Raw genomic sequence first — 27,783 nt, 5'->3', positions numbered from 1 at the left:
CCTCATACAGGCAACTGAACTCCACAGCAATTGCTTTGGAACTGACAAACACGTAGGCAAAGACGGTGGGTTAATCCTACATAAATAGTATACAGCTACTTACTATATTTCTACACAGGAAGAGATAAAGCTGCTTAGGTGACCTCAACATTAATGCTTCATGACATCTCAGAATGGTCTTTGTAGCCTTCATTTTTCCACAAAAGCTTAATAAAATAATATCCCTAACCTGCAGTCTCCTACCCAAAAAATAGCGCACAGTGAAATAATGGTTATAACCCACTGAGGTTTCTTAAGCAGCCTTACTGCCAAACAGACACCAACACCTATTTTCAAAGGCTTAACTCCTGCAAGAACTTCTGAGAACTTTCTTTCCATTATACCTGGCAAAACTTACCATTAACCTTAAGAACACTTACCACCCTCAACTATATTAAAATACTCAGGTTTTGTTCATTTACTTTTTTGATCTGTCCATACACATGCTTCAAACGGGACTTACTGCCTCCTCAAAACACTTCATCAGATTTATTTCATCACTTTGTCAGTATTTTGTTACATGAATTCTCTTTTCCTACAATACCACCAGAATATACATGCCACAGAAATGCTGCCAGGACCGTGAAAAAGAAGGCTGGAATATAACTGTTCAGGCAGCGTTAGCAGTAAAGCCGAAGAATCATAGATTGTCTCAGGTTGGAAGGGACTTCTTGAGATCATCCCATCTAAGTCTCTACTCAAGCAGGGCCACCTAGAGCAACACCACCCAGTACATTGAGCAAACAACTTTTGAATACTGTCAACAATGGAGATTCTACCACCTCTCTGGGCAACCTGGACAAATGTTCTATGACCTGCACAGTAGAAACTGGTTCCTGATGTTCAGATATTAACTCCTGTGTTTTATTTTGTGCCTATTGGCTCTTGCCCTTGTACCAGGCACCACTGAACACCGTCCGGCTCTGTCCTCACTACACCTTCTTCAGTATTTGTATGCATTGATTAGATTTCTGAGCTTTCTCTCCTCCAGGCTGAGTAGTCACAGCTCTCCCAGCCTCTCCTCATAGGCTGCAGCCCCCTCCTCCTCATGGCTGCTGGACTCCTTCCATTATGCCCATGTCTCTCATGCTGGTGACTGCCCTGAACTGCTTGACTTCAAAGTATGTTCCACATACACATGACATCAGGCAACTTGTTTTCCCCACAGTCTTGACTCCCTCATTTTTAACATGCACATCAATTTAATTTGTACCTTTGTCTATCCATCACCACTGCAACTCAAGAGAGACAAATTCCTTCCTCAGATAAATACAAGCAGCTCCCAGGATTCCTGAATCCAAAACAATACATGAGAGGATTTGGCACTGGAATGCTAATCATTCCCTTAACTGAGTACACAATTCCAATTTCACAATCTTCCTCTAACGTTTAACACTTATAAGAGGAAGAAGGTACAACTACTTTCCTAGAGATTGATCAAGTTGAGCAGTGTATACACACTTCAGATGGTCTTGCTTATAACAGACTATTCACTCTTTGTGTGCACCGTTGACTGCTTCTCCAGTTATGCTCATGGGTCATGCTCCAAATGAGCCATACGAGGAGGTGTAATGTTTTGTTCAGCAGTGGTTGAAATATTCTGGGATCTTGCCAAAGCTCCAAGTCAGAGCTCTGTACAGACACTGAATAGAATCCTTCAGCTTCCACTCAGACTAAAAAAGTCAAATCTGCAAAGCTCCAAGGAATCAAACCCACAGAAATAATCTTCTAGTCAGAAAAGAAACTCGCTGCATTTTGCATGCTCCATTTAATAAAATAAATATTTAACAACTGGAAATATTAATTATTCATTTTGTAATATCGCTAGCGTGTAATTATTCTTCCATTCTTTTCTTTCCTTAAAAATGTAATTTGTGAGGATGACTAAATAAAATTGATTCTGAGACGGGCAATAAAACAGAAGCAGAAAGACAAAATTCACTCCAAATCAGTTTCTAATAACTTCATTTCTTTCTTCTTAGGCATTTTCCAGCTTTCTGTAGAAAAACACTTAAAATCTGCCTTCTGTTTACTATCACAACAAACAGAATATGTCAAACAGCTAGAAAGATGTGTGACTATCACACACCACTTCAAGTAATCCTGTTGCTCATAGCTTGTAACAAAGTGACTCATACATTATTTGGGATGCTACCCCGTTTCCATGTAATTTCCACCATTGTTTAAATTCATGTGATTTACTAAGAATGCAGAGTTCCATTTTCAGAGATACTGACAAACCGCAGCACCACACCTGCAGTGGTGGTGGGAATACAGAATTCCTGAGAATAAGACCACAGAACCCAGTACTGTTTAGGTACGCATTAAGTTATTTGACTTCTTCCTTATACTGCTACAAAACAGTAGGGAAATACAATCAAACTATTACTACATAAACACAGGTCAGTAATTAGCAATAGCTGTACAGACTTATTCTCAAGCCAAAGGAGAGGCATGACAATACCACACCTCCCAACAGCTATTAGGTAGGTAGGCTGAATTATACTGGACAACTACCTTAAGTTGGATGTGTAACTCATAGATAGAGCGTAACAAGGTGACTCCAACTCTCATTCCTCTTTTGTAAAGTAAACCTATTGTCTCAGAAGTAGGAACCACAAGTAATTACTTGTACTCTTTGAAAGTGCTCTTAATTGTTAGACTCAAGTATGATATGCTTCATTTAAGAGGCCATTCATTCCTGAAATGAACTATGCAGTATTTCAGTATCAGTACGTGAGAGAAACTACCTAAGAAAACAGTTGATGCCTACGTAGATCACCTTCCTATTACAAGTGTTTGATATTCCTCCTACATGCTAACATTTCTGTTTCCTGCACACTTCTGTCTTTAGAAAGTGGTTCAATACTGAATAAGATTGAAGGAACTAAAGATTTACTAAAGGCACAGGTGGTAATGGTTTCAAGATTTTAATTTGTTCTCTATCCAAGATTATAGAGAATGTCAAGAGGCTGTCATTCATTCTTAAAGTTAACCGTATTGACATTTGTTTTAAGACGACTCTTCCGGTAGTAATGTCATTCTCAGTAGGAGTGTTTACAAAGGCTTCACACAGAATACGATTCCAGCAATATCCCTAGTTTCATTCCCTAGATCTGGTCTTGACCAGATGTACCTCTAGATGTACCTGCCCATATGGGAAAGGAAGGGGTGACCGCTCACCTAGGCAAAGTAGAGGGGGAAGAGAATCTTCCTCAACCTGCTGGCCACACTCTTTCAATTCATCTTAGGATATTGCTGTCCCCTCTAGTCACAAGAGCACACTGCTGGCTCAATCTGTCAACCCGTTGTCCATTGGGACACTCAGGTCCTTCTCTACAGAGCTGCTTTCCAGCAGTTCACCCATCCTTTCCACTCCCTAACCTGTACTGATGCATGCAGTTATTCCTCCCCAGGTACACGACTCTGGGTTTGCCTTTGCTGAATCTGTTTCCAACTCTCACCAATGCTTTGATGTGTGAATAGATTATTTACAGCAGTTTTATTGTACCAACTGTTAAACACTTCTGGAAAGCATTTGATTTTAAGTAAAAACAAGGTTATTCTGCTCAAAACCTGACAACCTGACACCACATATTCCTGTAATCTTTATGTTACAAATCCATATGACTTCGACTTTGCAGACCACAGAATGTAATACCAACACTTTGAACACTTAGCACTTCATTAAAATTTGAGTGGTATGTAATAGCAGATATTATATTACAAGTTATCTAGTTTTGACAAGCATATACCAGCAGAAGGTTGGGTTGCTTGTCATTTTGCAGTGACAGAATGCAACTCTGGATGAATAATGAAAACAAAACACCTTTCTCTTGGATACACGTTTAGCTGAAGGCAGGGTAAAGTATCCTCTGGTTTTGGTATGTATTTCAAACATATAATTATGGTGCATTTGAAGGAAGGAATCTTAATGCACCCTTTCAAAGGAAACAAAGGGAGTTGCAAAATTCTCAGCTATAACTTTCAAAACTCAATGAATAAACAAGCTAAAAGAATGCATAAGATGAGGAAAGGGCAAAAAAAAGATTCTGTTTTGCTGTTTACTTTCCTTTAAAAAAAATAGCAGAACCTCATTTATCTTTTATTCACATTTTAAAAGAATGTGACAGTGAAAACATACAGACTAGCACATTTGCGTGCAGAGTGATGAATATGAAGGTCACTCATAAATATTGAAGTAAGAGTCTATTTGGACACTTCTAATTTAACAGTCTCCTTTCTCACCACAGAGGCTGTTTAAGACTTAAAAGAGAAAAATAACCAGATGATAGGAAAGCTGTGTCCCTCCCAAACTCATTTGCTTAAGCAATTACTGTTCCAGAATGCTCGATTTTAAATATCTTAGTAGGACTTCATTTCAGGAGAAATAATAGAAATAGATGGAAACACAGGGAAACCAGAAGTTTCTGGTCTCTCAGCTAAGAAGCTAAGTAGCTTTTTCCTTACTATCAGAAGAAAAAAGGCAAAAACAGCCAATAGTAACTTATGAAGTCAAATCACTTTCCAAGAATAAGGATTTCAGGAAAATAATTATGTACTGAATCAGACTAAGAGCATTCTGATGGCTTGGACCCTTACTGAAGTTGTTCTTTGACTTAGCTCAGAACAACTCCCATGGAACTCAAGCAATAGGTTTGTCCAGCAAATATGGTCAAAACTTTCTTTTTCTTACTTCTTACTAGACTGTTTGTGCAATTTAGCTGATGTACATACCGGCCTTCTTTTATACACTAGGTATATGAAGTGTAAAAGATTGACCACCAAAAACACAGAATTCCAGATCATGATGTCCAAGGCACAACGATACAGCGTAGCCCAAATGATGAACAATGCACATCCTGTAAAAATTAAGAAAAGGAAATTAACTTTCACAGGCTAATAAACACATTCTCTTATAAAATCACCAAGGGATTGTCATCCGAGTACAAATATACCCCAAAATGTTACTAGTTTGGCCCTGTGGATCAGCACATGCAAAGGTAGCATGAGTAATGACTACAGTGCCACCAACAGGCACTGGGACTGCAGTCCTGCTATACAAGGCTACAGTACCAGAGCAACAAGAATTCAGGAAGGGACTGGGGACAGCAGAAAAGTGCAGCCCATGATGGCCTGTTACTAAAAATCACACTGAAAAAGCAGCTTACAAAACTTGATTAGTGCATTAATTAGACAAACAACAACCTAGAAACAAATGTTCATTATCCACATCAGAGACATTCATGTCTAACTAGGGAGCTGTACTCGCACAAAAAACTCCTGAAGTTGTGCACAGATATTTCTGAAAATGAAAGGGAGGCATCATTGCTGTATTTTGACAAAGTCACGGCAGGAACTAGAATCCTCTGGTGTAACATCAAAAAGAAATTTTCAAATGCTTATTCTTTTTCAGTTACTTTGTTTTGAATAACGACAATTGTTTTACAAGGTAAAGCATGCTTAATGATCAGGGATGTTATTTTTAGCCTACCAAGACAGTACTTAACAGACGATAGGTTATACATCAGTGAGTCCCATGCAGATAAATGTGAAATAACCAGCCAAATTCAGCCATGTCCAATAGAGATGGATGTAGACAGATATATTTTCCCTAATATTCATGCAGAAGAAAAGACATGCAATTAAATTTCCTTTTCCTGTTTTTCCCTGAAGGTAATGCTGAACATGAACTCAATATTCTGTATGGGTGTCTGGCCAGGCAGCACGTACATATAGATCAGAAAAATCAACATGTAATGGCTCTTTATTAGCTGCTAAATTAGACTAGGAAGAAATGAGGACACTAAGCCTGGAAGAGCAATACTGTGGAGCAGCAGAGGACAAACATCCATTGGGACTAGATATTCCACTGCCCACAGAGTAAATTTGCTTTCAGGTGCCACCTCATCTTAACAAATTTTTATTCTTTATCTGTTCAAAATGCAAGATCTGTGGTCCAAAGCTCTCCAAAGAAAACCTCACTTGTTGTACATTTACTAAGCCAGAGCACCAACCAATGTATTTACTTGAAGCCTAAAAGGTAAGGTCTGTAAGATATAAGGATTTCACTGTAATTTGGAATTCAATTAATTTTAAGCAGCTAGAGAAGTTTAAAGTAAATGCAGTACACTTGTTTTTAAGTCAACATCTGTGTAGCTTTGAAGTTGTAAACTGCATCTCTGTGAAACTGTAAGATAAATGTCACCTACCTACAGTGAGCAAACCTCGCAGAAAAATCATATGAAGGTTCAGAGTCGTCGGAATAACCAGGCCAGCTGCAAAACAAATATTTGCCACGTGGAAAACAAGGTGATGGATCTCCTTCCAGTTTTCACATGCAGTCTCATTGAAAGGCACAGAGGTGGCATTTTTTAAGTCTGGAATAACGCCTAGAGGAGTGAGCGGGCTGACTGCTGTAGTGTCCATCATGAATCCTGCAAAGAGAAGACAAAAAGGAACAAAACAAAATAACAAATACACATTAAACTGAAACATTAAAGGAAAAGCACTTTTGAAGGGCAAGCAAGACCTACATAGTTCAGTAACACTTCACTCTCTCTTTTTCACCTAAGTGTTAAGCTTCAAGAATGGTCTACTTCAAATTTTGGAAGGCATGTATAAACAACATTGTCTGAACACTAGCTGCTTTAACTCACATTGCTCAGTGAAACATGCAGGGTATTCTTCCATGTCGTACATAAATAAGTATCACCTTTTGGGTCTCCCATTTACTGAATGGCTCCAAGATCACAGGCAAAGTCAATAGAGTCCTTCTTCTAACTTAGGACTGGTGAGTCCTAAGGGAGGAATAATGCTCTCCTTCAGGATCATCTGGGATCTCCTAAGCTACACATTATTTAGCATTCATTAACCAAAGAATGCAAAAAACAAACAAATACAAAACCACCAGCAACCCATCAAGTTACTTCTGAGAACCATAAATTAATGTTATGGTTTCTCAGCCCACTGATGAGCTATCAAACCAAAAGGGGAGATGCCCAGGCTCCAGGCTGGTGAGTTACAATAAAGTTCTTCAGGGAAACCACTTGGTCTGTCTATAAGAAACCTTGCAAGAGTCTGCAGAACTCCAGAAGAAAATGAGAGAGTTATAAAAACCATGACTCCTAAACTAAAAATATAGGCTTCTTTTTTTCTTTGCACTGTGCACCTCTTCAACACTTAACACTGCTTCAGCGCCATCCATCCATTCTCTTACTTCCCCAGTCAACTTGTGTGCAAGACTTCACCAAGTCAGGCAATGTCTGAAAATAAAGAGTCCCTCAGCCCCCTTTTAAGTCAGTGAGCAGAAAGACACCAGGAAGGAAAATTCAACCATCTCATAGCTGTTATCGCTGTCAGTTGCCCAGAGTGTGTCACAGATAAGGCAAGCTGCAGAACACACAGAGACATTTAGCAGGATCAAACACTGCAAGGACATGGTGTACAGTGTCCCTGCATTGCAATGATTTTCAAGGAAAATTATATATGTTATTACAAAACAAAGCCAACAACCAACCAACCAAACAAACAAAAACATAGTTCCTTTATTTCTGTTCTTAAGAGCTCATTCTCTCCCCTTGATTCCTGCATCACTCACTCACAAAGGCATGAACAAGCTTTGCACTGAGTTGCTACCAATCATCAGGATGTAACATTTTGCAGTGCATACAAGAGAACAGAGGATGCCCTGCTCTCCTAAGGCTTGCTGGAACACCTCACTCATTTAAGACTCATGGCCCACAGCAGTCATTCTGCTCTTGCCAACCACAAGTTCCAGTGTGATGATCCAGGGTGGGTATTGGGAAGAGGTTCTTCACCAGAGGGTGGTCAGATACCGGCACAGGCTGCTCAGGGAAATGGTCATGGTCTCAACCTGCCAGAGCCCAATGAGCATCTGGACAATGCTCTCAGTCATACACTCTGATTTTTGGACAATCCTGCATAGAGCCAGCAGTTGGACTCAGGGGTTTCTTGTAGGTCCCTTCCTACTTGGGATATCCTATGACTCCACAACCCAGCAGCCATAAAGCAGAACAAGAGAAGGGTTTCTCTAGCATGCACTGACCAAGCCACTGGACATCCTTGTCAGCAGAGCATCCACAGTTGTAACAAGGGGATGTTCAGAGCTTGTGAGCATCCACACCACCTATTTAGCTGCCTAAATTACAACTTAGGAAGCTAGATTTAGACACGTCTATCTTTTATAAGCTATAACACTTTGAAGTCCTCATACTCATATTCAGTTCTTTAGTCTTCACCTCCAGCGCTGCCATGTTTCAGCGTGAGCTTAACACGGTACAAACTCAGTGGCACTGCAATACTAAATCTACCAGAAATTAGCACAGCCAACAGGAAAGCCTAACCAGCTTTTCTTGTGTGCATGACACTTGTAAAGAGATGCAGTAATACATTCTGAGAACGCAACTGAACACCCCAGCTGGGTTTGTCGTTGTATTTTCCTGTGCTCAGAACATCTTTATACACAGATAAACTTTGAAATCCATTCCTAAAGGTCCCCAAAACTTCAGGCACCTTCAAAAAGGGATTTGGAGAAACTACTCAGGGGGTTTGACGAGGTGATATGGGACACACGGAGCAGCCAGCTCTCACCGCGCACTCCCTAGAGGCCACTCTTTCGAAGCACCATCTTCCTTTTCACAGCGAAATAAGTGCGAATGGGAAAGCGGTGTTAAGAAACGCTTCATTTCGATATGCTCTCTAGGGCAAGTTCACTTCGGTTAAACGTCGGCAACTACCGAAACTACTCTTCCTCCGCACCTTAAGCCCGACAAACTTCGCCGTATTTTCACTGTGCGCAGCGAACAAGGACACACACCTGCGAGGAGCACAGCACCTCCCGCGGGCTCACAGCAGCGACAGCCCGATACCAGCCCCGCACCGCCCGCAAAGGCACGGCACGGCCCCAAGCCGCAGCTGCCGCTTGTAGCCCCGCTTTTTTTCCCAACGCCTCCAAGCTTTGTTTTAGCCCCAAATCCCGCGTGTACCAAGACGAATAACGAAGCGAGGAAGCCGCTCTTTGGGCCGCTTTTAAGATAAACGAGACACCACGCAGCCCGCCATACCCACCCCGGGGCAGGCGCCGCGAGTCACCCCGCCAACACCGCTTCGTCCCGAGCCCCGTTCCGCCGCCCCCAGCCCCTCACCTGTCCCCGTGAGCCCTGCCGGGCGCCCTCGGCAAAGTTTCCCGGACGAATGGACGGCACGGACCCCTACTCCTCGCACAGCCGGCAGCCCCCGCCCGGCCCCACGTCCAGCCGCGGCCCCCCGCCGCCGCTGTGACTAAAATAGGCAGCAGCCGCCGGCGGGCTGCGGGAGGCGCCAGCCCGGGGCCGGCAGCGAGCGGCCGTAGCGCGCAGGCGCCTCCCGTCCGCCCCGGGGGGCTGCGGGGCTGCACGGCCCGGCCCGGGGCTCCCCTCGGGGGACGCGGTGCTTTGATGCGTGATGTCCGCGGGACGAAGGGACAGGGCTGCCCGTGGGGCAAGCTCTGAGCTCAGGCAGCGCGCCTGGCTTTTGGGTGGTTAAAATTAGAAGCACTGGATTCTCCCCTAAAGAAGCGGCAAGCGAAGTTTCCCCTACATGGTGAACTAAGGAGTCAACAATGGCCTTTGTTAAACCTCGCCTCGACTTGGCACCTGCCTGGGCTGCTGTGTCACCCGCAGGGTGTTCCAGGAACGCCAGCAGCACCAGCCCTGCAGCCCCCACAGGCCACAGGTGCTGTGCTTACCTCTGGCGTGCTGAGACCCCTCACACTCCCACATGGTGCTCCCAAACTGCTGGCGTGCAACACCCTGCTGTGGGAACACACTCACAGCATGTGGCAGCCTGGGAGCACGGCTGTTAGTCACAGAATCACAGAATTGTAGGGGTTGGAAGGGACCTCTAGAGACCATCGAGTCCAACCCCCCTGCCAAAGCAGGCTCCCTACACCACGTCACACAGGAAGGTGTCCAGGCGGGTCTTGAATATCTCCAGAGAAGGAGACTCCACCACCTCCCTGGGCAGCCTGTTCCAGTGCTCCGTCACCCTCACCATAAAGAAGTTCTTCCGCACGTTCATGCATCATGAAATGTATAGGACTTCTCTGGGGCTGTGCTTCTTTTAAGTTGTAAGGAGCTGGGTTCACCTCCTGTCGATGCCAATGCAGCACAACTTCACTGAATCCCGCAAACATAAATTAACCTGACAGAAGCCAGACGTGAAAACTGTTTGCTCTACGTTTATTTATGAAGGGGCTGACTCCACACAGCCAGATCAATGTTAGAAAACTGTGGTGATGCATGTTGTTCGCAGAGGTGTTTGTCAGTGCAGATTTTCTCTCCATCGTGTTTCTGTTTTCTCTAAGCCTTAGTAGTTCCTGTAATTTCATCACTTGGTTATATTCCACACTCATGGCCCACCACAGAAAATGTCACCAAGGCCACAGGTCACCTCATTTTGCCCCTCAGAATCACAGAATCATTATAGTTGGAAAGAACTACTAAAGATCATTTAGCCCATACATCAGCCCATCCCCACCATGCCCACTGACCATCTCAGTGCCGCATCTACCCTTTCCTTGAACACCTCCAGGGACAGTGACTCCACCACCCCCATGGGCAGCCTGTACCACTGCCTCACCACTCCATCTGAGAAGAAATCCTTCCAAATGTCTCCACTGCTGTGCTCTGTGCTCCTCACAGCCTAACTCTTGATACTGGGGCCCTGCTTAGCACTGAGGGGCTGTGCTGAGCAGCTGCCACATAGCTCCTCATCACACTGCAAGCGCTCTTCCTCTTCCCAGTGGGCGCCACTGATTCCATGGCCTTTTTTAGGCAAAGTTTTCACTGAAGAGGGAACAACAGCTTTGCGTACCTCTCTGTTGTACCCTGGGTCCCAGATGTGCCAGGCTGATGAGGCTATTTTGAGACAATGGCAAGTTGTATGAAATGCTTCCATTTATAGCTTCAGGAAGTTTCCTCAGCATCTGTAAGCCAAAAGATGCCTTCTCTTGAGCAGGCTTTTAAATCACAACATCACAGACTGGCTGAGGCTGGTGGGCTCTCTGTGTTCATCCAGCCCAACCCCTGCTCCATCAGGGACACCCACAGCAGGGTGTCCAGGCCCATTTCCAGGCAGCTTCTGAAGATCTCAGTGAGGAGACCCTATAACCTATGGGCAGCCTCTGCCGGTGCTCCATCACCTGCGTGGCACAGAAGTTTCTGCCTGGTGTTCAGAGGGATTTCTGTAGATACATACATAGGCTGCTCACAAGCGTGATTTCTGTGCCCACAGAGCCTGCTGTGCTGTCTACATCACGTGATGGCCAAAGAAAAAAATAAATAGGGGCCTGCTGTAAATCCCCCCCCTGACATGTCACAAGGCTGGGTCACCGCACACCTGTTGCCACAGCCTGTCAAGGGCAGTGTGGGAAGCCCAGCCCAAAGGGATCTGCTCATTTCTGAAGATAGAGGGATGAGGGGGGCAGTGCTGGTATATATTTTATTATTATTATTATTATTATTGGCAAGCGTTTACAATTTTATTTCAGTGCAAAATAAATAAATATAAATAAATAATAGAACTAGATGAGAAATGCTTTACATGTCCAGAAAGGCAGACAGAACTCCAGAAAAATAAAAGTGATGATAAAAATAAATTAAATAGTTGTGGAAGGAGGAAAAAAAAAGAGGAATTGGGGGGAGGCAGGAGATAAGCCCACGGCATTACTTAAACAAGTGACAGGAAAAGCATGTAGGATTTGAGAGTGAAAACACCGTACCACTCTGCGGGGGAAGAAAAGGTAAATAGATGAGCTCAGAAGAACTGGGGGTGGGCACGAGGCAGCTTTAAGTTAGATTTCTCTCTGCAAAACAGAAAGCAACACAAAGAGAGGAGGACAAAGGTAGAAACAAAATCAATAATCCACTGAAGGAAAAGATCACTCATACCTGGGAAGAAAATAAGCTGAAAGAAATGCTAGGAACAACAACATATCAAGAGCAAAAAGCAAAGCAGGAACGCACAAGTTCCAAATGCACAGAACAGGTTGCTGTAGCCCAAATGTCATGCAGGAATTTTTGATGCATTTGCTCAGAGTAATCCTAAACCTGGAGACTGTAAACACCCAATTATTTGACTGCGTGAGCTGCTTCCTCGGCCATGACAGTACAGTCGGAACAGAGCAGCTGCAGAGGAGGGGCTGCCCCACATCAACTGAGCTCCTCTGCTGCACTGGTGTGTGAATCCAGAAGCTAGACCTCAGTCCTGCAGCTTATAAACAGATGAGGAAACGTGTGCCCATCTGACACTGCTGCAGCTTGCTGCTGACTGAGCAATCTTTGAAAGCAAAGGCAAACACAGAGTTACCTACACTCCTCTGATTTCAATGAATAAATAAGACCGTTCTTCTGAGTAATGTTTATTGTACTTCCTTGTTCTGTAAAGAAAAAGCAACAAACCAACCTCTGTCGTATAGGGTTAAAAACATACTGCAGCAGATATTTATGAGATTATTGCTTTTGCATGTAATATTGGCTTAAGTACACATGCTGCTGTATAAGGCAGTTTCAGAACTAAAACAGCAATGACTGTGGTAATGAGAAAAGTAGGAATACTTTGTAAAACCAAAAAGCTGTATAAAACTGTTCTATACTGCAGGTCTGATTTCAGAACATCAGTAAGTAGTTTCCTCCCTCTAGTAACTACTCATTAATTCTTTAAAATATGGACATACGTACTGAAAGAACACAGTGTGCTTTGCAAAGACTACAGAGACCCAGTGAACATCAGAGCACGGAGATGTACGGCTGTCAGGAAGTGCTCCCATTCACTTTGCATGGGAGAGCTGCTTACAGAGTCATCTGGGAGAGCCCTGCCTTTCTGCCAACAAAAACTGGACACTTCTGCCTAATATTCAAAATATTCTTTCATCACAGAACACGCTCCCTTCTCAATGGTGGGCATCTGGATGTGTCTTTTCAGAGCACTGACTTGCTGCACTGCTTACAGCAGGAAGATGGAGGATGCCATGGTGCTGCCCACTTCTATGCAGTCATGCACTTGGCACTTAGAGCACTGAGCCATGAAGTGGGATTTCAGGCTTCAGCATCTTGCTCAGCCTAAGCGACCTTTATGCTTTTCTCCTGAATCACCACCTCATCCCCCAGGCTTTAGACAAGTTTGGGTGAGAGATACTAGTGGATACAATGAAAACTAAAGAGATTCATTACTAAATTAGTTACTTACCTCCATTATTTTATTGCGCTTGTTTATTTATATGACACCAGTGCCTGCATTCTCAGTCATCAGCAGTACACTTACCTGTAAAGCCCTGCTGATCTGGGAAAATACTGATATCCCAACAATACACCAAGGATCCCTTTATTTAGGAGCTCTGGTGGATGGGACAATGCAGCTGCTATAAAGTCCTTCTGCTCACAGGAGGTTTAGGGAACACCTCGCCTTCTCCCCAGTTGATGGCAATGTCTATCAGCATTTGTGGCTCGTAGAACTAGGACTTGAGTGAAAACCCTCTGCTGCAGAGCCACCTGCAAAGCTCTTCCCTCAGTGGAGGGTTTGCCAGCTGTCATGGTAGATAAAAAAAAAATAAATAAATAAAGGTAAAAATATTTAATCCATTAACGTGAATTCAGCAAATAGATGTTCATTTCCTTTTGTCTATTCAAAGTTTGCTATTATCTAATTAGCTTATGGATTCTTTTAATTTTTAACAAATGTTTTGCAAGACCTGTTTATGTAAGTACTGCGTTGTATTTTAATTTTCCATATATATGGAGTCAAAATATGTATTATATTCATCATTTGCAATCATTGAATAGTCAACACTTTTTTATTTTATATTTTTTGCCGGAGATATTTCATGGACATATTATTTAATTATTGCAAGCTTATGCCTTTTTACAGGTCTGATGCGTCGACTTCACGCAAGCTTGCATCCAGCTTTCCCAGCTTTATCCTAGCAGAGATCATACACAGGAGCATAGTTTAAAATAATTATTTGCATTACTGAGTTTCCTTTGATCACTCTACCATGTCTGCAAGGCAATTAATTCTTGACAATTTAGAACTAGGCGGGCCCTCTTCAGCCTTCAGTCCAGCTTCTGCTATCACAGGCAATCACATCAAGAATTATTTTTCACTAGGCACGTTCAATTTACTTTGCATAGCATATTAGTTATAAAGGTACTCAGAGATACATTCTTTTCTGGCTTTGTGTTTTGTTGAGTGTTGCCTGCTGGAATAAAGGTATCCTTCGGAATCCGTTCCCTGCGCTTACGCTATTGCTTGTTAAGCAAGTAGTACCCAATGAACGGCAGGGTCAGCCTCAGGGTCAGTCTCACGGTTCTTTAAGGCATTTGTCAGGCCTGCACTCTGCCAAAGGACTGCGGCCAACCAGCCATCAGGGCCCCCAGATAGGGAAGACCTGCTTTGAATCTCATACTAACAACCAACAAGCCCTCTCTTGGTCAGGGCCTCTATAAAGATGAGTGGAACACTTTTTCTTCACAATTTTGGCACTTCGGACTGTCCTCAGTTATGTATTTCTTTGGCATGTGCAATAAGAAGAAATTGGAACCCTTCTGCAGGCTGGAAGGGTGATTCCAGCATGATGTTCAAAATCCTAAACATTCTGGACTGTGAACAGATGCAGATGAATAAGCAAACAACCACGTGCACCAGATTCGGCTGATTTACCTGTAAACACATACGAATGTAGATTTGGCCCTGCAGAAGATTATGGAACTTGCAAAACATAAAACGTGAGTATACAGAAGTCTGCTGAGCAAGAAGAGGATTCATGATAGCATCCTCAGTTCACAAAGTAGCATTAAGGGAATTATCCTTTCACTTAAACTTAAATTAAGGAGCTCGATCCCCTCCCTGAAGCTATTCCTGAGTAATAACCCAGGCACAACCAGGCAATGCTCAATGCAGAGCTTCATCATGCTCCAAATGTTCACTAGCCTATAAATTACGAGTGGGCTCATACAACATCACAAAAAATTGTATTCTTTCACTGGCATCAGTATGAGCACTTCTTTACTTAAGGTAAATAACACAGATCTACCAAAATATAATCTTATGAATCACATAGCGAAGAGTATTCTACAGTACAATTTAGGAGTACTGTCAGGATTCAAAAAACAGGGGAGGCGAAAGCTTGGTGTCTCACTTACAGTCCTTTCTTGTGTGTATGTATTTTATTGTAGATATATGCCCTGAATTCTACAGTCAAAATGTTCTGCTAGTCATGACTCAAACAGATGCTAAAAAACAGGAAATGATTTTTAGAAGGTGACTCAAAGCCCCAAAAGCATCGTACCAAAAGCCAAACAAGAACATTTATTCAGATATTTAGATATTGACTCAGCCACATCCTAGTAGAGATTACTGACAGTAACCAGTCCAACCAAAGCATCACAAATGGCTGCGGTTGGAAAGATGACTGACACTACAGCACACGCTAGTCACAAAGAAGAGAAAAATACTCAAGTATGTAAAGGAGCACCTGTATCTGCAGAACAGGTCTCTCTCTAAGCAGTATGCTATAGCTTAAACAGAAGCAGAAATGGCTGGACATGACTCTTTGGTCTTATTTTAAAGATGATCGGTCATGCTTGCCCTATTTAAGGCATGTTTTCTATTAGATATGTTTGGGACAATTCTATATATTCAAGAATACTGAGAAGAGTGGCCACTTAATGAGCAGTGTCCAACCAGAGCGTACAGCCATGCCCCTAATGTGTTCCCAGGCTCTGGCACTTGGTGCCTTGGTTGTTTCCTGAGGCAGCCTTCAACAGCTGTTGGTGAATCCTCCTCTCACATTTTAACAATTCCAAAGAAATTACAGCGGTTTCACAGTGTAACAAACACAGAATACATAATGCAGATGGTTGTTAGCAAGGTTTAGGGATTACTGCATCACATGCTCTGCTATTTATGCCTGCCAGATTTCTCTCCCTGAGGAAGGGACCTAAAGCTAAAAGGAGAATGTGGACAGCATTGTAACACACTGAAGGCCATACAAACACGTGCTGTTTCAGACCCTTTCTAACAGATCTGTTGTACACACACTGCCCAATTACCTTTCAAGCACAAGGTTGCAGCACTGTCCTAAGCCCTCCAGCCCTCAGGATCTGAACTCAAACATGTACCTGCACACACACAAATAAATACAGGGTAGTTGTCCTACCAAACAGCACAGCAGTTTTTGATTTTAAATATTAAAAAAGTGATCTACCTTGAGATCTATCAAGCAGCAATACAGTCTCATGAAATAGTAATGCTTCTTATTTTTGGATTAGTGGCGTGCATCAAGCATAGCAGCAGGAAGGTGAGCTAGAAAAGACATTCAAACTCTTCTCCCCAAAGGCAGAGTGACCTCACGGTTCAGAACTCACTTTCTCCCACTCAAGCCTGATCTGATGCTCCCCTTGTTTTACTAAAACACCATAGATTTAGGAAGAGAATACATTTTAAATCAAGGATTTCATAGGCACAGAGAAGCGACTCCGGAAGCTAAGCAAGAATGCTTCAGCTCAAAATTGTTCTTGCTGCTGCAGTAGTTTCTTAGTTTCTTCCTGACAAATCTGGCCGAAAAGGACACTGTAAAACAAACTCCCATGGTTTGACAATTGACTGATTAACAGTATTTATTGTACATGTCATGAATGGCACTTACACCCTGGAAGTCCAGGTCCTTTAGGATTACATTCTATTAGAAACACTGCACAATCATTTCCCTAGTAGATATTTGCAGCAATTAACTGCTTTACTTTTCCAATGCCAGTAATTACATTGATGCTTGTTTTCACATAATGCCCTTTTAGGACAGCCTGAGAGAAAGCCATCACCCATGGGACAAGGTTTCTTGTTTTATTTTGTTTGTTAGAAGAATTTGAGCACTTCAAACTCTTTCAGTTCTTCACAAAGAAGAACAATACAATCCCTAGCTTTTTCTGTAACATTCTTCCTTAATTGGAACAAGGCTCACACGGCAACAATTCAGTGTTATAAACAGGTTGCTGTGTTTTGAAGACAGCTCGGTTGTTTGCATTAACGCAGAACCGTGTATTTCATTACGGCAAGTAATTTAAAGTATAATCACAAACACCGCAGTTAGAGTTGGTTGGTTTTGTGTTGTTGCTTTTTGGTTTTGTTGTTGTTGTTGTTTTAAGAAACACTACACAGAGGCTGCCACAATTACAATAAAACTCCAGCCTTTTATCATTTGTTTTCCTCCTGATGTAAGAAGACGAACAGAAGAATCAACAGAAACAAAACATATTGCACGAGTAGTCAAAACGCACAAGCCAACCAGCTGGCTCTACTGGAAGAATTCAAGCTACCCCAGCTAAAGTAAGTGGCACTTCAGTCAAATTTGGCGTTACCGAGTCTCACTCCACTTCATCTCTATGCTCAGATGTTTCCCCTATCAGCTCTGGGAACGGTCAGGGTGTACATCCCCATGCTACTGCTTCCTGGGGGAGCTGCAATTGGGAACACCTGGCCGTGGCCGCCCCGAGGATCTCCTCTGCAGGCGGCGTGGGGGTGGCACTGGGGGCGTCTCAGGAAGCGAAGTGTGGTAGAAGTTGGGCAAGCGGATGTCATACCTAAAGCCCTTCCCCACGTGCACCCTGTCATTCAGGGCATACAGTTTTTCGGCGATGTCGCTCCCGATTAAAATTGAGAACAGGCGTGAGATGAAACGGTGCTTAGCAAACAGCAAGTACAGCTTCTTTCTCCTCCAGGCCACATACCGACAATCTGTCTCTGCTGTAAGCGTTACCTAGAGAACAGAGAATTAAAATCAGCTAATTATTATGTCTTTGTATCTGCTGCAGCTAAAGCCACTTAATTTGTGCGAGGCTGCAAAAGGCAAAAGAGAGCGTTGACAGGGAGGGGATACCCAAGGCTGTACCTGGCAATGGTGAGCAGGATGAGCACACCTGTGCTGTGCATGGCAGCTGAAGCAGGACGTGCAGCCCTGCTTTGCCCTCGGCAGCCCACACTGGCAAAGCAGCTCTGAAAAGCTGTCTACAAGGGCCACTTGCCCTTGTGAGGCATGACCAGCTTATCGCCCTGCTGCCAGCCAACTGACAGCAGTGCAGGGGCTCACAGGTGACAGCCTGGAAAGACACCATGTCCCCCGTGCCACACAGTACTGCAGGCAGCATGCTCCGAATTTCACCTCCAGTGTGTAAAGCATCTTCTCTCCACATCCCGTAGATGTGGTTTCTCAGGTATTTTAGCTATTTTAGCACAGCCAACAAATACAAACAAGAATTCACCCTCTTGGATCAGCTTTTAGGAAACACTCGTTTGTGCTAACAGGATGCAAACAGAAAACACAGACACAAACAGCACGACCAGTCCAATGGACATCCCTCCCCAAGACAACAGAATGCCAGGTGTTTGATTTCACAAACATCCCCCACAAGTAAATGAAGTTATTTCTAAACCAAGTAGTGCTTGAATAGTTTGCTCTGGTACTCAAAAAATCCCTCCACTTTTACCTGGAAAATTCCCTCTTCTGTGGGTCTCAGTGAATCCCATTCAGGAGAATCCAGAAATTGAAGAGGGAAAATATAATGCAGAAACTCCCCATCAACTGTCACTCTGATCCTACCAAGATAAGATATGTTAATTTGTTAGTACAAGGTGTACAGCAGCAACAACTGCAATAAGGTGTTACTTCTTTTAAGTGAAGAGTTTAATTATACCTTTGATAGCATGGAAAAACAACCACTGGATGACTCTGCGATTAATTGCACTACACTTTTTGAACCCAGTTGGATCAGACTAGTTGAAAGAGAATACTAGACAAATGTGCAGCCGTAATTCCAGGCCATACTCAGCTCACACACTATTCTCTCTGGGGCAGCTCTATGCAGCAACATGCAAGCTTGCTCATGAAATGCACATGTGTGCTGGCAAGGGGAAAGACCCACACAGCACTGGTTGTCTCCTTCCCTTGGAAGCTATAAGGATATGCTTTAGGTACTGCAAACACAAAGTTCACAGGGAATAAAGTGGCAAAGACAGAGTGTGAGGAAGGAGGTCCCCATGCCATGCACTGTGGTGGGCTCTCCTTGTCCTGGACACAAATTACATTGCCACAAGACTGTGTCTGGAGGCAGGACAAAGAATGGAGGTATGGTGCCTGTCTGAATGCTATGTGCCCTTGTGCAGGTGCCAAAGAAAATGTTTCTTTGAATATTTTTCTTTCTAAAACTCCTATGTAAGTTTAAAGGCCATAAGCAGGAAATGTCTGCTTGAAACTCAAAGCAAGCTGCTAGTGTCCCCATTTCACATCTGTTTCACACTTACAGAAGCACAAGCAGCAGTCCTACACTGCCTGAAGGTGCACAGCAGGAACTCCCTGCATGGCTACAGTATGGCTGGGCATATAGCAGGATGGGCATCTCTCTCTCAGTATGACTATGCCCAAGAGCACCCTAAACTCGGTACTTTCTAGATATCTACAAAGAATGCTCCAAAACTGGGTTTCTGTAAGGCTAACTACTTAAGATCCATATTGTTCATTGCTGGTAGTACCAAATGAGCTTCAAGCAGCTCACAGATTCCATCTGCCCATGGAGCAGGCTACCAAAGTGCACCTACAAAGTGTCCCATCAAACTCAGATCAAGGCTATCATTCTTTGTGTATCCCATATACCATTGTGGTGTCCCAGGGCCACTCTGTATATAGTACATAAGCATTTCCCTTCAGGATAGCACCAGCAAGGTTGTTAAAAAGGGTGTCTGTAGGCAGGGACTTCAAGCAGCTGGATTTATTGTCTAACAAAAGGCCAAAGCATACAGTAACTGTAGGGTCAGTTTTGTGAGTTCTGGATAGGGCTTAACTACATCTCGCTGCAATGGAAGCATACTATGAGACCTTATTCTCTCCCTTATTATCTCCCTTCTTTCAAATACAATCTATAGCAAAGTCAATATACTCTATTGGACCATTTACCTCTGTATATTCTGTTTCTTAACTACATTTTAGTCTTGCTTCAGATGATAATGGTACAGAAAAATAAGAAAGATGCTGTGTTCATCAGCTAAGCAATAGATGGCAAAACACAGCCTAAGACTGAGGCACATGCTTGTTCCCTCTATGTGCCTAACCTGTTAAGTGCTGTGATACAGCGCTCAGGAAAAGGAGGATTTTAAATCCTTTTCTTTAGGCTATTACAGATTTTGTGCTTAGTGTTTCTACATTAGTGTTGTCCCAGACAAGTGTATTTAGCCTATTAATATTTATATAACGTGCATTAATATTTAATCTGCAGTACTGGAAAATGAACAAACAATACACAAATGAGGCAATTTTTTGCTTTCATTTTCAAGAAAGGGAGGGGGAAGACACTTGCAGTAAGCAAGTCTGATTAAACTGATACAAACCTGCCCGATACAAGCAAAGACAGCTTGTCAATAGGTGTTTTGCCTTGCATAGCATAACAGTGCTCCTTCTCCAGGGTAACCACTTCTGCATCACAGCACATGACAATCTTCCTGTAGACAGTTAAGGAAATTCCTAGAGGCTGGAAGAGAGCGCTGTAGAGTTCCTGGAATTCTTTGTCAAAGGAAACACTCCGAACTTGGTAGGTAACATAAATGAATTGTACAAAGCATATAGCGAACAGTATAAAATTCCAGGAGAATATATCAGCAGCACAGACATCCAGCCAAGCCCAAACAGAAGAGCAGAGGAAGCCTAATCCAAGCAAACTGAAGACATAGAGAAGCCCAAAGAATCCACTTCCACCCATGAAGCCAACAACAAAGAGAATACTAGCTAGGTGGTAGATAGATCCCTCTGCCTCTTGCTTCCAGGTGACACACGTAGGATGTGCATATATCAAGCTTTCCCAAAAACTTGCATTTTCGCCCATGGCTGGACTAATATTTTTGATTCAGCTGAATTTATGAAACTGTTATTGATGTGATACAGCCAGTGAAGTCCTTCTCTTTCCCATTCTTGCAAACTGCTCAATGATCACATAACATCAGGGTCTCTTTTGGTAGTAAAGTTGCATTTAGGATCTCCAGAAAGTAGGAAGCTGATGTTCTCAGAAGGCAATGCTGTTTCTCATCAGTTCACACGTTGTCTTGACTTTGGCCATGTCATCTGTAGTTTTATCTGATCTGGACAAGTGAAGAAAAGATGAATTACTTATAAAGTGATTTGCATCAATTAAACACGATCAAAGCTTTTATTGTCTAAAACCACAGACTGCATTGCAACCATCCAATTTCCCTTACATCCCTGTGATTCCAGGATCAAACCTCAATACTCATCCTGTCGAAGATTGTGGTTTTGTACACACAAAGCATGCAGGAGCTATCCAATTGCCACCGAGTTCATGTAAACCCATCCATAACACCCACAACATCCCGTGACAAGTCTTTCCACAGCCTAACTGCTGAGAAAGTGGTTGTGTTTGCTGGTCCTTTCACCTGAGAGTCTCATCTAATGCCTTTCCTTGTTTGAGAAGTAAAAAAAAGAGATGATTAACTTTTGTCCCTTGCTCACTTCCTCCATGTCACTCTGGGTTTCTGTCAAACCACTTTCCTTTCTCCTCTTTGCCTTTCTGTTACCATTCATGAGTTCAACAAAGCTGCTTTGTCCCTGGAGACAACAAACTACATCCCAGAACATCACAGGATTTTTTAGTGTAGGATTTAGCACTAAAGAATGGGAGTTCATAACTGTACTGGCCTCAAAGCAGTTATCTCGGCATGGAAGAGCACTCAGAATTGTAGGTAGCACATCTGTGATCAAGGGGTGAGATTTCTGAGCCACTAGAAAGTAAAATGGGTGCAGGATAAACAGACACAGCCCTGACCTTTTGTTCTGAATCCTTTCCGCATTTTCGCTGTCCTGTCAGAGTCACAGCTGAGGGGTTTGTTATTTTTTTAAATACAATCACTGGTAACATTGATCACTGTTAATACTCTTCTATCGCCAACATTTTGTACCGACCAATTCTCATAGAAACACCAATTTCTACACAACATTCAGTGTTCTGAATGGGATCGTGACCGAGATGTTACAAGGGAACTTTATACATAACACAAATAAAACGCCATGGATCTGTACTCCTTTCCATTTCTAACATCTCTGTTCACATGAAAATCGCATGACGTTGCAATAATTTCACAAAACTTATGTACACTTTCCAAACCACTTACAGCATCCATAGGCTGCCCTCACTACATCACAGAGCATTGCTGTGTAACATCTGTTTGCGACAAGATAGGTCAAAGCAAATCTGAAAGGACAATGTATCAGTAGAAGACAGACAGATGGCCATCATACGCAAAGCCAAAGACCCCACTCCAAAAACACCCTGTATTTCTAACTACTTTTGGAATGGAACATAAATACCTTTCAAAACCACTGTATGCAAGATTCCCATTTGTTTATATTTTGCACAATAACATCTGCTGCTGTAGAGATCTCCTTTCCTTCAGAGAGGAGGAGAGGAAGTATGACATGGGGCAAGCATTCACACAGAAGTTGGCCTCACTAGCATGGCACCCTCCTGAACAGCCTTATAGAATCACAGGATCACATAATGGTTTGGGCTGGGTTGGGAGGGAACTTAAAGGCCATCTAGTTCCATCCCTGTGCCACGGGCAGAGTTACCACCACCCAGCTCAGCTGCCCAGAGCCTCATCCAACCTGGTCTTGAGCACCTCAGGAATGGGGAACCCACAGCTTCTCTGGGCAGCTGTGCCAGTGCCTCACCACTCTCTGAGTAAAATATTTCCTCCTAATATCTAACAAAAATCTTCCCTCTTCACGTTTAAAGCCATTGCCCTTGGTCCTATCACTGCACTCCCCAACACAGAGTCCCCCTCCAGCTTTCCTGAAGCCTCTCTTTAAGTACTGGAATGCCACTGGAAGGCCTCCCCAGAGCCTTCTCTTCTCCATCCTGAAGAACCTCAGCTCTTTCAGCCTGTCAGCAGTGCTTTGATCATCTTTGTAGCCTACTCTGGACCTGCTCCAATAGCTCCACAACTTCATTGTGCTAGAGGGAGAAGTTAGAGAAGCGCATCTTCCCCAAGTACATGTCCAATCCTATCTACTCTTTCCCTTACTAAGGAAAAGAAATTGTACCTCATGCACACATGCATCCCCAAGCCTTGCTGACAAGCCCCCACCATGTATCTATCAGGTTCAGAACAACACAGACTCAATGGCTGCAGGCTGCTGGAGTCATAAATGTCCCAGAAAGATCTCCTAGTCCAGAAAGAAAGCATACCCCGTGTGCACAGGTGGGATTAGATTATGATAGAGATATGATTTAGCAGAGAGTTGTTAGAGTTAGGGTACTATGATTAGGCTGTGGTTGGACTTGATGATCTTCAAGGTCTTTTCCAACCTGGGTAATTCTATGATTACCAAACCACTTTGGGGAATTTCACCTCACTGCAAGACTTTCTTTCTGAAGCATAGAGAAAAAAATAAGCCTGGACTGGAGATGCAAGAGACATTCAGCAGCACAGACTTACAACAACCCACAGCTTTTCTGAAAGAGCTACGCTATCATCAGACAGTGATAAAATTAATAGGTTTGCTGCAGCTTCAGGCATTAAGGGGGATATCTCAAGTATATTCTGTGATAAAAATGCTAGCCAGCAACTGAGAACTTCAGATGAGCAGAACATTAAAACAGACAAAACAGAATGAATTTGTGTTATTTGCATGCACATTGTAAGACATCCCCAAATGGGCATTTTCCCCACTAGCTGCAGCACTCCCACAGAGAATAACCAGTTACATCAATTGTAATTTACTTAAGAATGGTGTACTTCGCCCCATTTTTGCCACTGATGACTGAAAGTCAATTATGAGAAATATTAATTACTATGTTTGAATCACAGTGATTTCTGAACACTCCCCTCCCCTCAAAAATAAAACCAGCCTTGAAGGCACAAGCATTTCTCTCTTTGGTCTTTTTAAGTCAAAAGTAAAGCTGTCCAGATGGAATACTTTATTCCTTAGCTGGTTACTGCTCATATCCAGGCAGGTAGCCCTCAGGACTTCACACTACAGCTGCCACCCCCCATGCTGAGCTTGCAGTCAGCCCGCTGATCAACACTACTACAGCTTTGGCACCACAGGGAAGATGCTCCAGTGCCCATGCTTGTATATTTAGAGTGAGATTATGCTGCATTTAGCTACTTTGTCCCACTGGTTTAGCTATCTATGTGCATGCTGGCCTGGCAGTCACTGCTCCAGGCATACAGAGGGGAGCCAGGGATCCCAAAGCTGGGGTCCCACAGCCTCTGCATCCAAAGAGTGAGTCCCAAGAACCCCACCTGGGCTAGGATACCTCATCCTGTCTGGCCATCCTATAGGCATAAGAAGAGAAGTTGTTCTTTAATTTTACTAAGCACTTTCTGTAACACAATGCAATCATGTTTTGTTCAGCAGGTCTATTAATGAATTCCTTTCTTCCATTTCCATTAGGTTTTTGGAAACTACTACCGATACGCATTTCTCCTAATGGCTGTTTAAGTAGTACACATTCCCCAAGCTCCCTTCCTTCAGCAGTTGCTCCCTTATGGTTAGGCACCCAAAGGAACTGAGATGGCCAAACCCTGAATGGCAGTGCACTGTCTAACTCATACAGTACACCCCCCAAATCAGCTGCATAGGGCTCATCCAACCTGGCCTTGAACACATCCAGGGATGGGGCACCAAAGCTTCTCTGGGCAGCATCACCAGCACCTCACTACCCTCAGAGTAAATAATTTCCTCCTAACATCTTGCATGAATTTCCTCTTCTTTAGTTTAAAACCATTCCCCTTTGTCCTATTACTATCAGATTGTGTAAAATGTTGGTCTTTCTTCGGTTTCTAATCTCCCTTTAAACACTGGAAGACCGCAGTGAGGTCTCCCCAGAGCCTTCTCTTCTCCAGGCTGAACTCTGAGGAATAAGCACAAGGCAGGCATTGCACTCTGCTCTGCTTATCCTCCCTTAATCAAAACTGTCACCAGAAAGTGCCCTTCAGTCACCTTTCCCAGTCCCAGAGCCCAGGGGCTGGCATGGCTCAGGCCAACACCCCACCAGCAGTCTGGGCCTGGCCTCGCCAGAGCAAGGGCAGGAGCCTCTGAGCAGGGTTTCAGTTCATTCAGCTGCAGCTGGGAAGTCCAGGTTCTGCTTACAATCTGCTCAAATCCCTTCTAATCTTTTTTAAGAAGTGGAAAAAAGCTGGGAATGGGGGGCTGAGTGAGAAGGAAAAGCCTCATCATCACAGAATACTTTAAGATTCATTAGCAGCAGTGCATACAGCTGCTATTATTTAGTCTTTAAATATTTAAAGACCAGCCTACTATACACAGCTTACAGTACTTGGACGACTGCTCATTTATCACTGTAAAGCACACAACACGATCCTCCGTGGCTGCAGAGCCAGTGCTGGAGATGCTATCTGAGGTTCCTCTAGGCAGTGGCTGACATGAAAAGAAAAATGACAGACTTTTCCTCCAATTTGAATCAGAACTGAGGAAAAGTATGTGGTATTCGTGCCAAGTATTCCCCACAGCACTACCTCCATCCATGCCAAATATTCCCCACAGTAATCCATTCCCCCCCACACACACACAACTTAGAGCAAAGTGCAGCTGTGCCTTTGGACTGAACGCCTCCCCTGGATCCGGCCACACCACAGGATAACAGGACACAAACCTCACCTCCCAACAGACATAAGTACTGGGTTCGGTGCTACACCTGGACATGGAACTAGATGGGGCAGGGCAGTGCCATCAGCTGTGAACACAGATATGCAGCATGCTGAGTCACAGAGCGCTGCACGTAAAGCAGAGGGAGCACTAAGCAGTGAGGCTGCCCCAATGGGGCTGATGTTGTTATTCATTTAGCCTTAATGGAGGGCTCGGGGTTAGAAGCACCCCTCTGTTGGGACAGTGTCACACAGCCCAGCAGCACAGCACAGCTGCAGGCACTGAGCTCGGGTTCAACACCACCTCCTCTGTTTCCCACCTGCTCTGAGTGTCACAGAGTAACACCACAGCAGCAGGGACACAGACCCCTTCCAGGCACCGGGACGCTGACCACAGCTCGCTTCTTTAACACTAAATGGTAAAAGAAAACCTCATCTCTGAAGAGGCCCCACATGCAGTGATGAAACGCAGTTTGGCCAACAAGTCTACCCTTGAATCCTTCCCTAACTTTGTTCTCAACTTTCATCACAAACCATTTCCTTGCCACAAAATTCACCTGCTCCACATTTCCTTCTGTTTTAACACCCATCCTCCCTATTTCTTGCTATTCTGCAGGCGAGGCGTTTCCTTCAAAGCACCCAGGTGAAATTCTCAGCCCCTTCACTACCCGGCACGGTGTGAAGGCTGAACTTTGTGTGAAGCCTAATCGGGCTGCGGGCAGTGAGGTCGTGTTATACCTGCAGCCACGCACTGTCAGTGCCATCACCGAGGGAGGGGATAGAGCCCGGCTCTGCTGGGAGCAGATTTCATCGCTGAACACCGTACCATCACCCGGTGCTCTGTGATTCAATGCTGCCAACAGCCCGCTGGGCAAAGCGCTTGCCCGGCAACTGACTGAACACAACACTCTGGAAATACGTTTGGAAAAAAAAATCTATGCGAGCTTCGGAAGAAGAAGTGCTTTCTACCACTTGTAGCTGTTTCTTCGCAAGGAAACAACCACGCGTACATAAACAGACCTTAATTTCAGTGTTCGCCTGTTCTTCCATAAGCTGGCGGTGGGAAAGAGGCAGCTGCCATCAGCGAGGTACGGGCGAGCCGGAGGGCTCCGTGCCCCGCTCGGGGGGCATCGTAGGGGCAGCTCCGTGCGCGGCCGGCGGGGCAGCGCGCACCGGGAGCACGTCGGGGAGAGAAGCGCACTTGGCCGCCGCACCGCGACACCTCGCCCCGTCCCTCCCCCCGCCCCCAGGCACAGCACAGCACCGCTTACCTGTCCCCGTGCCCCCTGCCGGGCGCCCTCGGCAAAGTTTCCCGGCTGGATGGACGGCGCGGGTCGGACGGGACGGGGCGGTGCGGGCGCTCCGCTCCTCGCGGCTCCCGGAGCCGGCAGCCCCCGCCCGGCCCCACGTCCGGCCGCGGCCCCCCGCCGCCGCTGTGACTAAAATAGGCAGCAGCCGCCGGCGGGCTGCGGGAGGCGCCAGCCCGGGGCCGGCAGCGAGCGGCCGTAGCGCGCAGGCGCCTCCCGCCCGCCCCGGGGGGCTGCGGGGCTGCACGGCCCGGCCCGGGGCTCCCCTCGGGGCTCTGGGTGGTGCTGTTCACCTGCAGCGTCTCTCTTGGGAATGTACTGGGGACATCTGTGCCCTCAGCGCTGTATGCAACACTCAAGCGTTACATTCCGAATGAGAACACAGTTAAAGCCATTGGTACTGTGTCAATACGTGTGCTAGCCATAAATTTGTGCTGGTGATCACTTTATGTCTAGAGGAGATAGAGTTCGGTCAGTAGACTGAAGGAGACGGACCTACCAGCTATTAATAAACAGAAAATCACAGTGCATTTATTACGTGTGCAGCTCCCAGCATAGCATCTCAATATCTCAATATCAATAATATCTCAATATCAATAATATCTCAATAACCAGAACATGAGTAATATGTGTCTTTTAAACTAGAAACTGGCTGACTTCACGCACTTGCCAATGGCCAACTCTTGGTGTCCTGCACCAGGTGGATGTTCAT

The 27,783-nt window shown here is 44.4% G+C and overlaps 1 protein-coding gene across 8 annotated transcripts in view; it reads right to left on the bottom strand.

The window, feature by feature from the left end:
- The window catches only part of POPDC1 (popeye domain cAMP effector 1), a 41,460-nt gene extending 14,207 nt beyond the window's left edge, over positions 1–27,253 (bottom strand). For 2 of the 8 annotated variants that reach the window (XM_015858698.2, XM_015858697.2), the window contains exons 1-3: positions 9,207–9,344; positions 6,252–6,476; positions 4,777–4,901 (exon numbers count right to left, since the gene is read on the bottom strand). In XM_015858698.2, the coding sequence (XP_015714184.1) occupies positions 4,777–4,901; positions 6,252–6,471 (345 nt within the window). In that variant the 5' untranslated portion in view covers positions 6,472–6,476; positions 9,207–9,344. Of the gene's footprint in view, positions 1–4,776; positions 4,902–6,251; positions 6,477–7,210; positions 7,307–9,162; positions 9,345–16,697; positions 17,852–18,578; positions 18,688–20,472; positions 21,217–27,035 lie in introns of those variants that run through there. The other 6 variants (XM_085543684.1, XM_085543682.1, XM_015858702.3 and 3 more) reach the window with 6 other exon arrangements.
- Between the last annotated feature and the right edge of the window lie 530 nt (positions 27,254–27,783).

Source organism: Coturnix japonica, chromosome 3 (genome assembly GCF_054131305.1).
Source record: "Coturnix japonica strain WE chromosome 3, WE-NBRP24, whole genome shotgun sequence".
Classification (NCBI taxonomy): Eukaryota; Metazoa; Chordata; class Aves; order Galliformes; family Phasianidae; genus Coturnix; species Coturnix japonica.
This window is presented reverse-complemented; position numbering and strand designations above follow the sequence as displayed.